Source organism: Larus michahellis, chromosome 3, assembly GCF_964199755.1.
Source record: "Larus michahellis chromosome 3, bLarMic1.1, whole genome shotgun sequence".
NCBI lineage: Eukaryota > Metazoa > Chordata > Aves > Charadriiformes > Laridae > Larus > Larus michahellis.
Window position 1 is genome coordinate 116184557 of NC_133898.1, and position 14666 is coordinate 116199222.

A 14666-nucleotide genomic window follows, 5' to 3' on the forward strand; every position below is an offset into this window, starting at 1 on the left:
GCAGATCCATGCGCTATGTCGACGGCAACTGCAGTAATCTGAAACGGCTGGAGAAAGTTAAACTATTGTAGGTGAGTGGCAGCGTCCCAGTATAGTAGAGCTGTGATTATGTTTAAAAATACCTTAAATTAATCTTTAAGTTGAACAATTACACTATTAAAAATAAGATGATATAATCTTATCAGTTCAGCAAAATAAAGTTCACAGCAAGGTTACTACGATCGAATATTACTATATTTAAATAACCTGGGATGATTACAAATGTTTTTTTTCCTTCTCATGATACAGCATTTACAAACGCTGTTTATAAAAAGAAGTTGGCTCCTGTTTACCCTGTGTCACCACGCGGTGAAATCATTTGGCAATGTTTAAAAATGACATCGATTTCTATTTTCACTGCATAATTATTCAATGATGAAACTCGTTGCTACAGGACGTCACAGAGGCTACGAGCTGAGCAGGAGTCTAAAAACTGTTGTGAAGCTTATGTGAACTGTGAGTCTGAGAATATCTTCTTTGAATTTTGTGTCAGCCCCCCTGTTCCACGTGTGTCTTGGGTTGAAAACACCCACTGGGGAAGAAGCAGCAAAGTCAAGAAGTCCCGAGAGTGGGGAAATGGGAAGGGAGTGAAGCAAAAGCAGCCGCTGGGAACACTGGGAAGGAGGCAAAGAGAGAGTGGCCTGGCTGTGTGGGCACGGCAGCGGAGGAGGTGAGAAGGAGAAAAGCTGGTGGGAACGGCAACCTTGGGAAAAGGCTGGGAACCACTGTTCTAATTTATGAAAATTACAGAGAAAGTTCTTTTCACAGCTGGTTATTATTCCATGTCTGGACTTCTTGATCAGAAGTGTTTGGTGATGGTCACCCTTGGACATGGGATACCAGCAGATGCATTGAACAGCAGTTGCTGGGTTCATATGTGTTGCAGGGAAGAAAAGCTCGTACTTGTTAGGTGCTTCCTGGTGAAAGCAGAAAGGTTCTGATGTTGGACGGTGCAGAACAGGACAAAGGCTTCAGAAATACAGTGTGGTGGGAAAGATGCACAGCCACTTCTTGAAGAATTTTAAAAATAAACATTACATGACTTATTACAATGATTTAAACAGTATTTCTGATAGATTGTTATACTTACCCATCACAGCTTGAGAGCAAATTTAACAGAAGTGGGTGGGAGAGTGGAAAATTACTCCAACAAACAGTGGTTCCTATCTTTTAAGTTTAGTGAATAGACCTTTCAGCAGAAGCAGGAATGCCATTGAAATTCATTAGGTGTGGCATTTCCCTGTTTAGATGAAATGAGAAGAATTGTATTGAATTTCCTTCCCCGAAACTGTTCCAGAAAGAAAATGTGATCTGTCAGGCAGCTAATAAATGGGTTTCTGTGCTCACAGTCCTAGCATTGGGCATACAACAGAAACAAGTAACTTAAGCATCTTGGTAACTTAAGTGCTGTGCTGCTTTCTCCTGGAAGTGTGAGCCTACAACTTGAGAGGGACTTGGCTTTTGGGCCACTTCAGATTCTGAGTTTCTAACATGAAACGTGAAAGAATCGAAGTAAGCATCAATTTCTCTGAAAATTACATCTCTTCCAGATGTCTCTGTGATCCTAAGGTGGGAATTCCACTGGGGACTGGCACCAGTGGGCCAGAGTGGCGGAGTTTCAGGCCAGGAGCAGGTCAGAGGAGCACAAAGCTGTATGACAGTGCAGGAGGGAAGCTGAGGGCACCCCAGCAGACTCCCGTAGGCCCAGTGAGTAACTGGAGTGAGCCGAGAGGGTGTTGTGTGCACCTGATGCCCGTCCTGTGAGGCAAACTGACATTTCCTTTGCTATGGCAGACTTTCGCAGCTGTTTGGCAGCTGTGTTACTTTTGGTTGATGCAGGAATAACACCTCTTTCCCAATACTCCCAAAGCTTAAAGGCAACTCCACGCAGCAGTGGGCTTCCCTCTCAGCTGGGGTGTCATAGCTCTTCTTGAGACCCCAGAATAAATTAGGAAACTGTTTCAGACTTTAAAAAGCCCTGAATGTTGTAATTTAGGATAAGGAGGACGACGGAGGCAAGTCCAGCTGATGCTGGTGTTGCTGTTGAAAACAAGTGTCAAACCACAGCCTGGGCGACTGATCCTCAAGCTGACAACACCTGGTGGGCTACCAGCTGTCAGGGAGGGCTGTCACTTTTTAGTCCTCTCTGTCTTTGCACGCTGCCCAGCTTAGTGACACTCATAGTGATGAGAGACCGCGGGCTGGCACCAGGCTGTTTCTCTACTCAATGCTATATTGCCAAAGTTCTCTTTTCCCACCACTTTATTATTTTCCTACCTACTGAATTTGCATTTAGCTTAAGGTTAAATATCAAACATGGCTCGGCATGTTGTTCATTTGATAATCATTATCAGCTCATAGCTAAAGCTAGGACGCTCCTGCAGCGCTGTGCTATAAATAGCCCATTTCATGAAATGACTCAGTGGAAAGATTTAGAAGCTTTTGGCCAAAGTCAGAGATGGATCAGAAGGGTTCGGGAGTTTTGACAGCGATTTTGTTTCACCAGCTACTGCAGCCAGATACCTTATAAGCAGAGGAATAGTAGTAGTAGTAGTAGTAGTAGTAATAATAATAATAACAACAATAATAATAACAATAATAATAATAATAATGATGATGATGATGATGATGATAATATTCAAGCTAAAGGTTGTGAATTGAAAAACATATCACAGCTATGAATGAGTGGTCAGTTCAGGCACAAAGCCTCCTCCAAGCCTGGTCTTGGTGACTAAGCTGGTGGCTGCCAGAAGTGATTTCAAGATGCTGGACCCGGCAAGTCCCCTCTTACAGAACCAGAGGTCTCACAGGTAGGTATCAGGGCAAGTTTGTCTGTAGTTACACAGGGTGATATCTATAATAATTGGATTCTACACTCAGGTACCAAACCAAACAGAAATGGAAGATCAAAAGGGACAAACGGAAAAGAAAATGACCTTCTTTCAAACTTGATTGCCCAGAAGAACGGAAAAGCTGTGCTGCCTTCACACGCACACAGTTGTGGTTGTGGAGTTGTGCAGCTGTGCAGAAAGGCAGAATTAGATTTTGACATAAAGAACCTGTCTTGAAAACAAAATTAAACCATTAAAATACATGCAAAATATGATTAATGATGGTAATAAAATGTTGGCAGTGAAAATTCCTTATATTCTCTTCACGGAATTTATTACCCAGCAAACTGTCTGACCATAACATCTCACATCAAAGTAAGGACACTGACTGTTTGGAAGTGAATTTATGTTTGTCAGGCTCTAATTTTTCACCAAACCTTATGACTTAATTAGGATACTTGAGGAGTCAGTCGCAAGGAAAGTGTGCTCTGATTTACTGAGCTCAGGTTTCTTGCTCTGACTGTGCTTCCAAGAACTTCAGCAGGTAAAATTAGCAAGCAAACACGATCACTGCGAAATTATATTCTCTGGAGCTTTGTTGTCAACAGCTAAAACGTGAAGGCAGCATTTTTGTATATGGCCAAAACCAAGAGTGGTTTTAGGAGCAAATGCAAAGAATGGAGGAAAACGATCGGCTCAGGACGTCGTCTGAGGAGGAAGACCAGCCAGAGACCCCCACTGGCTCCCCTTGGTCTTGGGTAAGAGCTTATGCCCTAAGGTTGCATAAATACCATTTTAAAGCTCTAGAAAAAAGTAACTGTGCTGTGCGAACCTAAATAGAACTGAGTATCATCAACTCTCCTGTTTTTTTACTCTCCTGTTGAAGATTTTTTACTCTCCTGTTGAAGTTTGAGTTTCCTTTAATGATTAGATTTTTCTGTTTGAGTTCTACCTGTGGACATTTAAAAAAAAAGGAATCGGGAAAACTTGCTTTTGCTTCTGTTGCGTATATCAGATGCTACAAGAAAACCTGGCTGGCTGTGTGCTCTTTGCTTTGCTGTCTCACTGGCCGTGCAAAGCAGCACTCTTGAAAGATACCTTTTAGGTATAATGGAGGGAAAATGCTGTAAACAATAATGTAAATGTTTGCTGTGAAGTTCTGCATTAGGAAAAGAGCCAGTGAGACCGCTATTACAAATACAGAAATGTCTTGCCATAATTTTTTTAGTAAGACAGAAACTTCCTTAATGGAAGACAGTCTGCACTGACGGTCCACTACCAGCGGTTGCCTGGTCCCGTGCTTTAAGATCTGGGCTTGATGCCTAATGCTCCTAGAGAGGATGTGGGTCGGTACGGTTTTCTGATGGAAAGAGAGGATGCATTTGCTCCGAAAGGGGTTTGAGTGGAAATAGGAACAGCTCTGCTGAATGGCCTGGGAATTCTCTAAGTTTCAGGCAAAGAGGTGAGGGTACAACCAAGGCTTTCAATTACTTAAAAAAAAGCATCAAAGTGATTAAAACCAATTCTATGTCTTGAAATTAGTATTTATGGTTTAATTTCATAACCTTAAATTTCCATGTCTTTCTATAGACATACATATCCATGATTTTTCTGGAAATGTCAGTGTTTGAAATGGTTTCTAAGTGTTTGTGGTCAGGCACGAATGTGTGTGTAAGCATGGAAGTGATATTTCCTGCAGGTGCCCAAGGAGATATCAGACAATTACTTTTTGAAGATAAAAGACATAGAATAAATTGGCTTAGCTGATGATAGGAATGTGGATTTAAAATAGCCTCATCTTTGGAGGACCATGAAAGGAGGATGAAAAGGAGTGCCAGTTGTTCTCACTATCAGGACACAGGTTTCCTGGCGAGCAACAGTATTTGTGTGTTGGTGAATGTCTATTTTTGATGGGTAGGAAGATAGTTTATAGATGTTGATTTCTTAATTAAACCTAAGTGGAAACTTTCTATTTCCACTGAAAATCCCCAACAGACTGAGCAGAACAGAGGCTGGGTGTGGAGAGATAGGTACTGAAGAGTTAGCAGATGGTTGGAGTGCTAAGGAACATCCAAACTACATTGAATATAAACCAAAGTCTGAGTATAAACAAAGAAGGCAGGGATTTAAATTTTTTTTTAAAACTTCAAATGCCAGTGGTTTTCTGGCTATCAGTTTTATTAAAAATTAAGATGTCCTACACAACATTTTGACTATTGCATTTGTATGTTTTGTACTTTAGCTTAAGTTTCCTTCTGGGAATTTCCTTAACATATAAGTCTGTTAAATTGTCAAGGATCCCACTGCTCCATGGATCAATCTGTTCTGCAACAAATGTATAAGTTTCATTACAAGTTAAACAGTGTTATTCAGCATATTGGATTTCTGATAGAAATAGATGTGTAAAGATCATTTGAAACTGTTGCTGTTGGCCTTTAGGAGCTGCTGACTCTGGGCTTCTCCTAAGGACCATTTGCCTCCACAGATTTACTGAAGTGCTTCTGCATGTTGGTGTATCGTAGAGTACAGAGAAAACTCTGGTCCTTGGAGAGGATGACAGAATACACATATTTGAGAATATTAAAAGATGATAATAGAGAGCTCTTCAATAAAAAGATTCCCTGGCTATGCAAGGATAAACATATGAGCCCTAGGCTTTGAAATGTAGCATGTGATTAAAAAATTACATGCTTCCAGAAGCGAAAATTTGTTTTTGTAAGCGTCTAGACCTCAAAACACATCCTCTGATTTACCATGATGTTGCAAGAGGACCGCACAAACAGAATTTCATGCAGACATTTTCTTTCCCTAAGGATATGACTGAGATTGTACACCTCTGTCCCTTTCAGAGGAGGAATAAAGAAAAAATAACAAATAAATTATGCACCACTGAGAGAAGCTGATGTAACATGGTGGGGATGGTGGTACTAGAATTTAAAGACAAGCGCCCTTAGACTCGAAACAGAGAGATACTTAGGCAGACAGCTTTCTGGTAACTGCACAAGTAAAGCAGCAAGGAAAAACTACCTTAAAACCCTGCAGAATCAGTCCAGTTTCTTTTCCACTTTTGCCCAGTCACTGGCAATGTGACGGCATGTGGAGTTTCAATAGGAAATTGTGACTGACCTGTGTTGTTGGAACTGGGAATGTTCAGAAGGGAGGACTCTGCCGGAGCAGTGTGACCTGAAACCCATGTTGCTGTTTAGGTTATGCTGTCCTTAAATATTTGCCTTTCTAAATCCTCCACAAGTGTTACAGTGCATTGCCACAACTTTGTATGGATAATGCAAAGGTGGATACCTCTAGCCCATTCTTGCACCTCTTTCACCAACCTGCAGATGATGACAGTGTCTACAAGTGTCTGACAAACTGGGCCATGTGTTACTGGTGAGGAACTCGTCCCACCCACACCATTAGCATGGGGCTGGCGCTGGCGACCCCATTTGAGCATGTTTGCCAAACAAGATGGGCTGGGGGAGCTGGAGAGGGCAGGGAACATTCCTGCACTGGCCTCTGCCTCCCTGAAACCGTGCTTGCCCCTCATCCCCGTGGTTGGACACGGCTGCATTGCGGGGTGGCCTTGTGACACCCTGTTTGCTCTGCTCTGCTGGGGTAACCCAGCCAGGTGGTGGAGCCACAACGGCTCGTGCCCACACAACACCAAAGAGCCAGGCCAGGCCATAAATAACAACTGCAGCAAAGTGGTGCGATGGTCGGATGGCTGCGAGCTGGGCATGCAAACCTAGTTTCCCGTTTGGTGACCGGGACAGGGACACATGGGGCATGTGTTGGCAGCTGGGCTGGTGTCAGGTGCTGCTGTTGGCGGCCTGGCACAAGTGTGATGTGCAGGGATGGGGCTGTTGGCGGGGACATGGCGGAAGGCCCTTTTTCGTTTGGATTCCAGCTTTTTCTTTGTTTCACCAGTTCAGTCAGGGGTTATTTATTTTGGTTTTAAGGATGTGCTTGAAATCCTGTGGGGTAGGCAGCTGTCTTGCCAGTGCAGGATGGTGTGAGGCTGCTCCTGGGGAGACACGTTGGCCTGTTTGGCTCCGGCTTTCCAGGGAGAGCCACCAGCTGGGCTGGAGGAGTCTCAGGGTGGCTGTGGAGCTGCTCTTCTAACCAAAGATTGCCCAAACGGCCACTGCTGGGCCATGTGTGGAGAACATTTCTGCTCCTCCAGCCTGGGGCAAAGAGCAATCGTATTCAGCAGGGTGATGGGACCACCTCGGATGGAGACATGGTGCCTGGCCTGACTTGCCCCCTGGCATCCCTGGGCATTGCTGTCCTTCTGCTGAGCCATGGGGGGGATTTTCTGAGTCATGCTTTGTGGTGAGCATTGAAAGCCAGTAACTTATTTAGCAAGAAAAGCACATTGGAGAAAAGAGAATATTATTAAAACATCTCCAAACTCTCCACGTGGTGGTGTTTCTTTCAATGTTGTCACTGCTGTTCACATTTAATTACAGAAATATCTAGGTGGGACATTGAAAGCACTCACCCACCCTCATTATCACCAGATTTTAGAGCAGGATTGGGCCTGTCAAAGCATAGCAGACACAAAGAAATCTGCAAATTTCTGAATCAAATACAAACTTCCCATACGGCCCTAGGCAAAATTCAGGTTTTCTTTTCCAGCATTTCCACTTATTGTAGGTAGCTCTCTCTGAGATCCTGGCTCAAGACCCTCATGTTCAGAGGAACTTCTACAAATTCCACCTGAACCGCAAGGGCTGAGCATCTGTGAAAATCCCCCCTGAGCCGCTCATATGGGGTACCTGAAGTAAATGGGCACACTTGAGAGTGGTAACCTTCATTTCCCTCCTACCTCCAACATTTTTAGGTTAATTTAACCTGAAGCTTGTATTGTATTTTGCTGTCCCCTGGGAGAAGCCTTCCAGAAATGCAAAGCCTTGCTGCAATTAAGTTGCCATCTGCTGCCAGCGCTGCAGCTGCAGTTGATGCTGCCACAGGAGAGGACTCGTTGACTTCTCAAGGGCAAGTTTCTACCAATCATCTCTGCCCAGTCCCAGGCCAAACCTGGGATAAAACATTGATAAAACACTGTCATTTCTCCAGGGCTGCAGTCAGTCCTGGATTTACCAAATTCCCGTGGGAGTAACAATTTAATTAGCATCAGTTTCTTTGGAAAGCTAAAACCATCTGTGTGTGTCTCACTGTGAGACTTTTACTGCAAGAAAACAGTTATCCTGTGAAACTGTGAAGAGTGGGCTGGGGCCAGAGGCTGCTCTCCCCCCACGGATGCTGTGCCGGCTCAGACCAGCTGGAGACCAGAGCCCACTCACCCCATGGCTCCATCTCCTTGAGTCTCCTGCACTTTGCAGCAAGGATGCCACCAGCTGCTCTGACAGCAGGACGGTTCCCAGCTGTCCCCACAGACGGGAGTAGTGTGGGCTCTGGGACTGCCACAGCCTGTGGACCTTGCCCACTGAAGGATCTGGTGCCCCCCTGGCTTTCTGACCTGTGGCTGATCTCTACAGCCACAAGGATTCAACTACTGCCCTATGCACAGGGTCTACGCTGTGGGCTCTTGTTCTGTTTCCATAGAATCATAGAATGGTTATAGTTGGAAGAGACCCTAGAGATCACCTAATTCCAACCCCCCTGCCATGGGCAGGGACACCTCCCACTAGACCAGGCTGCTCAAAGCCCCATCCAGCCTGGCCTTGAACACTTCCAGGGATGGGGCATCCACAGCTTCCCTGGGCAACCTGTTCCAGTGTCTCACCACCCTCAGAGTGAAAAATTTCTTCCTTATATCTAATCTAAATCTACTTTCTTCCAGTTTGAAGCCATTACCCCTTGTCCTATCACTATATGCCCTGGTAAAAAGTCCCTCACCAGCTTTCTTGTAGGCCCACTTTAGATACTATGGGCTACTATAAGGTCTCCCTGGAGCCTTCTCTTCTCCAGACTGAGGAACCCCAACTCTCGCTCTTATATTTTGTTGGGCCTTTTTGCAGCCATCTGCTGAGCAGACCTCAGGCTTTTCAGAGGCAGGAGCTCCCTCCCCCTACGTGTCCCACAGGTCAGCAGCTGCAGCCCGGGGAGCAGGTGCCGCCCAGTTGCAGCCCCTTGCTCCCATTTCAGAGGGCTGACACTTCAGCGACTGGAGGAGGTATGTTTGCAAGGGTAAATAAGTCTCAGAGGTATTCGCCACAGATCTGCTCGCCCTCAGCATCAAGCGCGTGTGCTGCCTTCCCACCTACTGAAAAACAAGCAGTAAATGGAACCCAGACCCTTCCCTGCCGTTCACCCCGGAGCTCCCAGAGCACCTCTCAGGGGAACTGACCTGAGACCAAGTCCTTTTGCATTTTATTTAGAGCAGACTGACGGAGGTCAGCGATCTTTCTGTATCTGGAGATCATGTCTCAGAGAGCCTGCCCTGTCTTTATATAGATTTGAAAGTTCAGCTGAGTCCACGGGGACCAAAGGCTGCAAGGGCACTAAGTGACAGGCAAATACTGCCAAGGCTGTCAGCTGCTTCGCCCCCCAGTTCCTGTTGCCTACGCTGCCTTTGCATGATAACCTTTCTCTGCATGGTGAGTAATGCTTTATTAACACTTATTTATCTCATGCTGCTGTAAATGCAAGCGGAGTGTTAACCTCTCTGTTGCCAATTACTCCTTGTAGTGGGCTGTGACTGCCGAACCTCACCTGGAGCAGGAGTTTGCACCACCTCAAAGCCATGGGCTAAGGGCTGGTCAGCCCAGGGTGAGCTTCAGCAGCCCTGACCGAGTGGCTAAGCAATAACCTACACTGAGAGCTGGGCTGCAAGTGTGAAACACTCCTAAAAGTGGAGCACATAAGAAAAACCGAGTCCAAACAGGCAGAAAGCCCAAACACATCTCCAAGAACCAGGGCTGCCTTAAAATCTGGGATTTCTGACAGCAGTGATATGTATTTGTTTCCTGCTACCCACTTTGCATTTAAAAATTTGTCCAGCTCTTACCAGTCATGGTGAAGGTTAAAAATTTTCCATTTAAAGTCCCCTGTCTCTGGGAGATAAGAAGAAGCTTCCTGAAAAGCAGCAGAAGTCTGACGCTTACACTGCAGGCTCCCAAAGAGCTTCTACTCCAAATCAACCAGCAGATAAGGGCTGGGCTGTCATCAGCTGAGCATTTCCCACCGCTGTCACCCAGGGAGCCACGAGGCTGTGGGTGCCATAACAGGGTGTGCACAAAATGGGACCATCGTGTTGGCACCCCAGAACACGTGTCCTCTGGTTTCAATGGGCACAAGTTGGGTAGATCATCGGAGAAGAACATTCACGGCAAAATGCAGAACTGTCTTCTAGTTTGCTTGAAATTATATTGTGGGGCAGGTGTTAAGGAAATGGGAGCAAATGGTCTTGTGGGTCTCATTGCTTTTACAGAGCTAGAATTAAGAAATTGCAAACGGAGCTGCATATATCATAGAATCATAAAATCATAGAATGGTTAGAGTTTGAAAGGATCCTAAAGATTATCTAGTTCCAACCGCCCTGCCATGGGCAGGGACACCTCCCACTAGACCAGGCTGCTCAAAGCCCCATCCAGCCTGGCCTTGAACACTTCCAGGGATGGGGCATCCACAGCTTCCCTGGGCAACCTCTTCCAGTGTCTCACCACCTTCACAGTAAAGAATTTCTTCCTAATATCTAATCTAAATCTACCTTCTTTCAGTTTAAAACCATTACCCCTCATCCTATTGCTCCACTCCCTGATAAAGAGCCCCTCCCCAGCTTTCCTGTAGGCCCCCTTCAGGTACTGGAAGGGGCTGTAAGGTCTCCCTGGAGCCTTCTCTTCTCCAGGCTGAACAACCCCAACTCTCTCAGCCTGTCCTCATGGGAGAGGTGCTCCAGCCCTCTGATCATCATGTCAAGGGCTAAAGACAGGTGTGGAAGTGAGCATGGGCACAGAAAGCAAAGCTGTGCTTGCCTGTGGAGTGAAGGAGCAGTGAGAAGAGAAGGACACGTTGTACTGAAAAGCCTTGCATGCACCCATCCTGACAGGGCACGCTGACTTACAGCTCAAGCCCCCACGCTCCCAGTTTAAATGCACCGTGTATTAGAAATGTGGCACATCCCACCTGGGACTGCAGTTCATGAAATGAGGAGGGAAAGTGACCCTGAGACCATCCTCAGAATTAATTTTCTCTCTTTCGGTACCAGCAGCCACCCTCAGGGGAAAATCGGCCACCATTTTTCTGAGAGATTACCAGTATAATGTCATATATATGAGTGCAGAAGGAAAAAGAAGTTCCTGAAACCATTTCTCATTTAACCTATGGTCTGTATTGGTCCAGCTGAAGCTGGTATCTTCTACTGCACCTTCATCACCAACCCTGAGCTCTCTGTACGCCTGCGCCGCTGCCGTTGTTGCTGTATTGGGATGGTTTCCCTGCAAAGCCGACAGCAAAGGACCGTCTCTGGTCAGCTTTGCAGAGCCTCTTTGCATTGCGTCCTGTAGGGGCCTGAGACTCCCCTCGTGGGCGGGAATTTTGTGTGGTTGCTCTTGAGTTTTACTTAGGTTTCAGCAAGTGACATTCTGGGGCAGGGCCATGGCGCGCAGGGGCAGGAGTCAAGAGCCTGTTTGTCCCTCGGTAGTACCACTTAGAAGTTATAGCGCTTTAAATCTTCAACAAGTGGCAAGCTGTGATTTTTATCTTTACAGTCTCTCAGGAAGTTCATCATCAAAACCACAGACCACAGCACAAAAGGGCAATCATTTACTCACAGCGGGCGCTGTATTACAGGCGCCGTTACCAGGCAATGGAGACATGCCCATTCGTGATAAATTTTCCATTCCTTCAGAAAGGCCAAGAAGAAAATACCTGATGGAGGGATTTATGTGGTTTCTGTAATCTCTTGCTCTCTCTTCCTCTTTTCCTTTCTGTCTTCCGAATTTCACAAAAGCCTTGGTCTGATCTTGCAGTAAGGCTGGTTTTGTGGCATCGCTGCTGAGCTGCACTGCTCCAGTGGGTGAGCGGATTGTCCTTTGCCCAGGAGACAGGGAACACAAGGGATAAAGGGATTCCATAGGTGCTCCCAAGCAGGAGAGGCCAGGAAGCAGCTCCCCTTCCATAACAGCCTGAACAAACAAGAAAAGCCACAAAAAGTAAGAGGCTGAACATGGAGGCTGGGCTAAAAATCCTTTTTTTATTCAGACACAGCCTGCCTCTGACAGCAATTGTCGCAATCGCCTAAGGATGACCCCCTCAGGGGAGCAAGATTTTGCAGGAATAATCTAGAAATTAATGCAGTGCCCAGAACATCGCAGCTTTTCTTTGCTCCTTCTTTACTTCTTCAATGGCAAAAGCTGGAAACTTGGAGCCTTTGAGGTAAGAGGCAGACAGCTGATCCATGGAGCAGGTGAAGAGTTTTAACATTTTCTTTTAAATGCAGAGCCAGTAATGTGTCTGCATAGCCACAAAGACAGAAAATATGTTCTTTTTCTAACCCAATCTTACAGTTTTTCTTTCAATTCATTGATTTAATAATGTTATTGTCTTTCAGGCCAAAACAGCCACACTGCAAAACTCTGTAATATGGAAAAATTAGTGAAAATAGCTGTTTCATGAAGAGAATTTGCTAGAATTCCCTGAAGCCCTTTTAGGCTATAAAGTATCCTAAAATGAAATAAACATTTTGCAATGAGTTTTCATGAACAAGTTGCAAACCCCCGTTTTGCCTTTTTTCTGCTTTTTCAGCAGTTGTATTGCTGTCAAAAGGCCTCTAACGTGGAGGATTTCTAAACCAAAAGTGACCTCCAGTGGTCACCCACATTATTTATGGCTGAGGCCTGGTATTTGTCTTCCCCTGGTTAGAGATGAGGCGATGTGGTAACTAACAGCCCGCAGCAACCGCGCTCAATTAAATTGGACGTATCCTTTAAAAAAAAATATAAATCAGTTAATCTGGATGCATCTTTACATCCCCATATTTTCGTGTACCTGCTAACCAGTCTGAAAGTTTTTCATTTATTTACTTTCACGTCTCAGGGTTGGGTTTTCTGCATTATGCTGGGGTATAACGCACCATTCTCTTTGCTCACTCTCTGCACGTAGCAGAGCTTCGATGCTAACACACTCCACAGAGCAAGCTGCCACGCGATGGAGGGGACCTTTTAAAAAGCAAATAATATATCATCAAGCATATCAAGGTTAATTTTTACTTACACAAGCAATTAGGAGTTCTGCATAGCTTTGCTAATAAAATCATTAATTTTCCTTTAAAATCTGGAAATCATGATGGACTGCTCTATATTTTCCTAAATATTTTAGGATCCCATGGACTCATTTCTTGGGTGCTTGAAGGCAGAGAAACAGGAGGCAGAGGTACAAGCCGGGGCTTTGTGGGATCTCCATCCCAGTAAATATCTCTGAGAAATCTCTAGAGTTCAGGGATCTCCCTTTATCATAAATGTCCGAGCACCCCCCAAGTCTGCCAGCTTTTGCTTAGAGGTTTTTATGAGTCAGAGACCACCTGCAGGGGGGCTTTTATGCAGAGGAACACTTAGAAAATTCAATGGAAATATACTATTTAATAAATAAATACATTTCAAGAAATATTTGTATGAACACTCTCTTGAAAAACAAGTTTCCTGAATTTGTATTAGCCTAATTTAAACCAAAACAGATTAAACTTGAAGGAGGGTTTTCCCATAGGTATTTAAATGTCCTCTGTGTTTATATCCTTAGTTAAATTGGATTTACTGACCGAGTCCTGGCATTTTGGGGAGGTCAGTGGAAATGCAACAGTCATTGCAATGGAGCTAATTTAAAGCAATACAGACATGACCTTTGGTAAAAATGTTTGCGTACTCATAAATCCCTTCCCCTGGAACTTTTATGTTGTGTGTGCAATAGAGGCCAAAACTTGAATGTAAGTGAAGTAAGACTTGACTCTCAGCTAAGATTGAGAAACGAACCGGAGCTCTTGGCCTCATCGGTGCTGGCCTGAGACGGGATGACGAAGCTGTTTTCCCTTGTGCTGCTGGATGAGTGTCAGCAACCCACCGCAACTTTCTCGGTTGCTCCATCTGCTAAAAGGGGATTATGCTAATAACAGCTTTTGTAATAGACTTGGAAATTCATGGAGGCCGTGCTGTGCGTGAGAGGGGTAATGAATTTAATAAACAGATTATAAACATAACAATATTTCCCCCCTCCCACCCCTGTATAAAATAACATTAAGTGAAGGGAGCTAAAATCATGGAAGAAGGAAGTTTGCTTTATTTTTCATTTCACCTGTCCCTTCTGCTCCCCTCCAGCAGCTGTATTAGACTTGTAAAGTAGGAGTCCACGAAGATGGACACAGAACATTTCTGCAGCAACACATTTGGATATAAACTGTGCCATAAAGCTTAGCTTTTGCTCAAAATTAATATACTTTCTCTCTCTCTCCCCCTTTCTTTTTTCCCCCTAGGATAGTAGGTTGTGGATAGTCAGGCCCTAATGGTATAGCTGACAACAAGTAGTTTCCTGTAACTTTATTTATGTGACTAGTTCACTAATTTTTATATACTTCCTCCTCTTGTAAGTGCTACACAAATCTCAGTAGATCAGGAAATGGCACAGAAAGGAAAGCTGTGTTGGGACCCGTGAAACACAAAGAAGACGGATGGTAGAAGGGGAATGGCATCTTATCTTGGCATAACTGCAACAGACAAAAAGGTGGTTTATTAATAGGGCTGTGGCAGACATACTATACCAACACTTGATGACTGCAAGAAGCCCAAAGCAGGTGTCCAGTTTCCTGCTGGAAGAATGTCCCTAATGGGTGACAGGTTAATGCAG

At 44.8% G+C, this 14666-nt stretch overlaps 1 protein-coding gene across 3 annotated transcripts in view; it reads left to right on the forward strand.

Annotated features, from left to right (window-relative positions):
- Nucleotides 1-471: 471 nt before the first annotated feature.
- LPIN1 (lipin 1) overlaps nt 472-14666 on the forward strand; it is an 86908-nt gene continuing 72713 nt past the window's right edge. The window contains exons 1-2 of one of the 3 annotated variants that reach the window (XM_074581873.1): nt 472-709; nt 3479-3628. In XM_074581873.1, coding sequence (XP_074437974.1) covers nt 3539-3628 — 90 coding nt within the window. In that variant the 5' untranslated portion in view covers nt 472-709; nt 3479-3538. Of the gene's footprint in view, nt 710-3412; nt 3629-14666 lie in introns of those variants that run through there. The other 2 variants (XM_074581875.1, XM_074581876.1) reach the window with 2 other exon arrangements.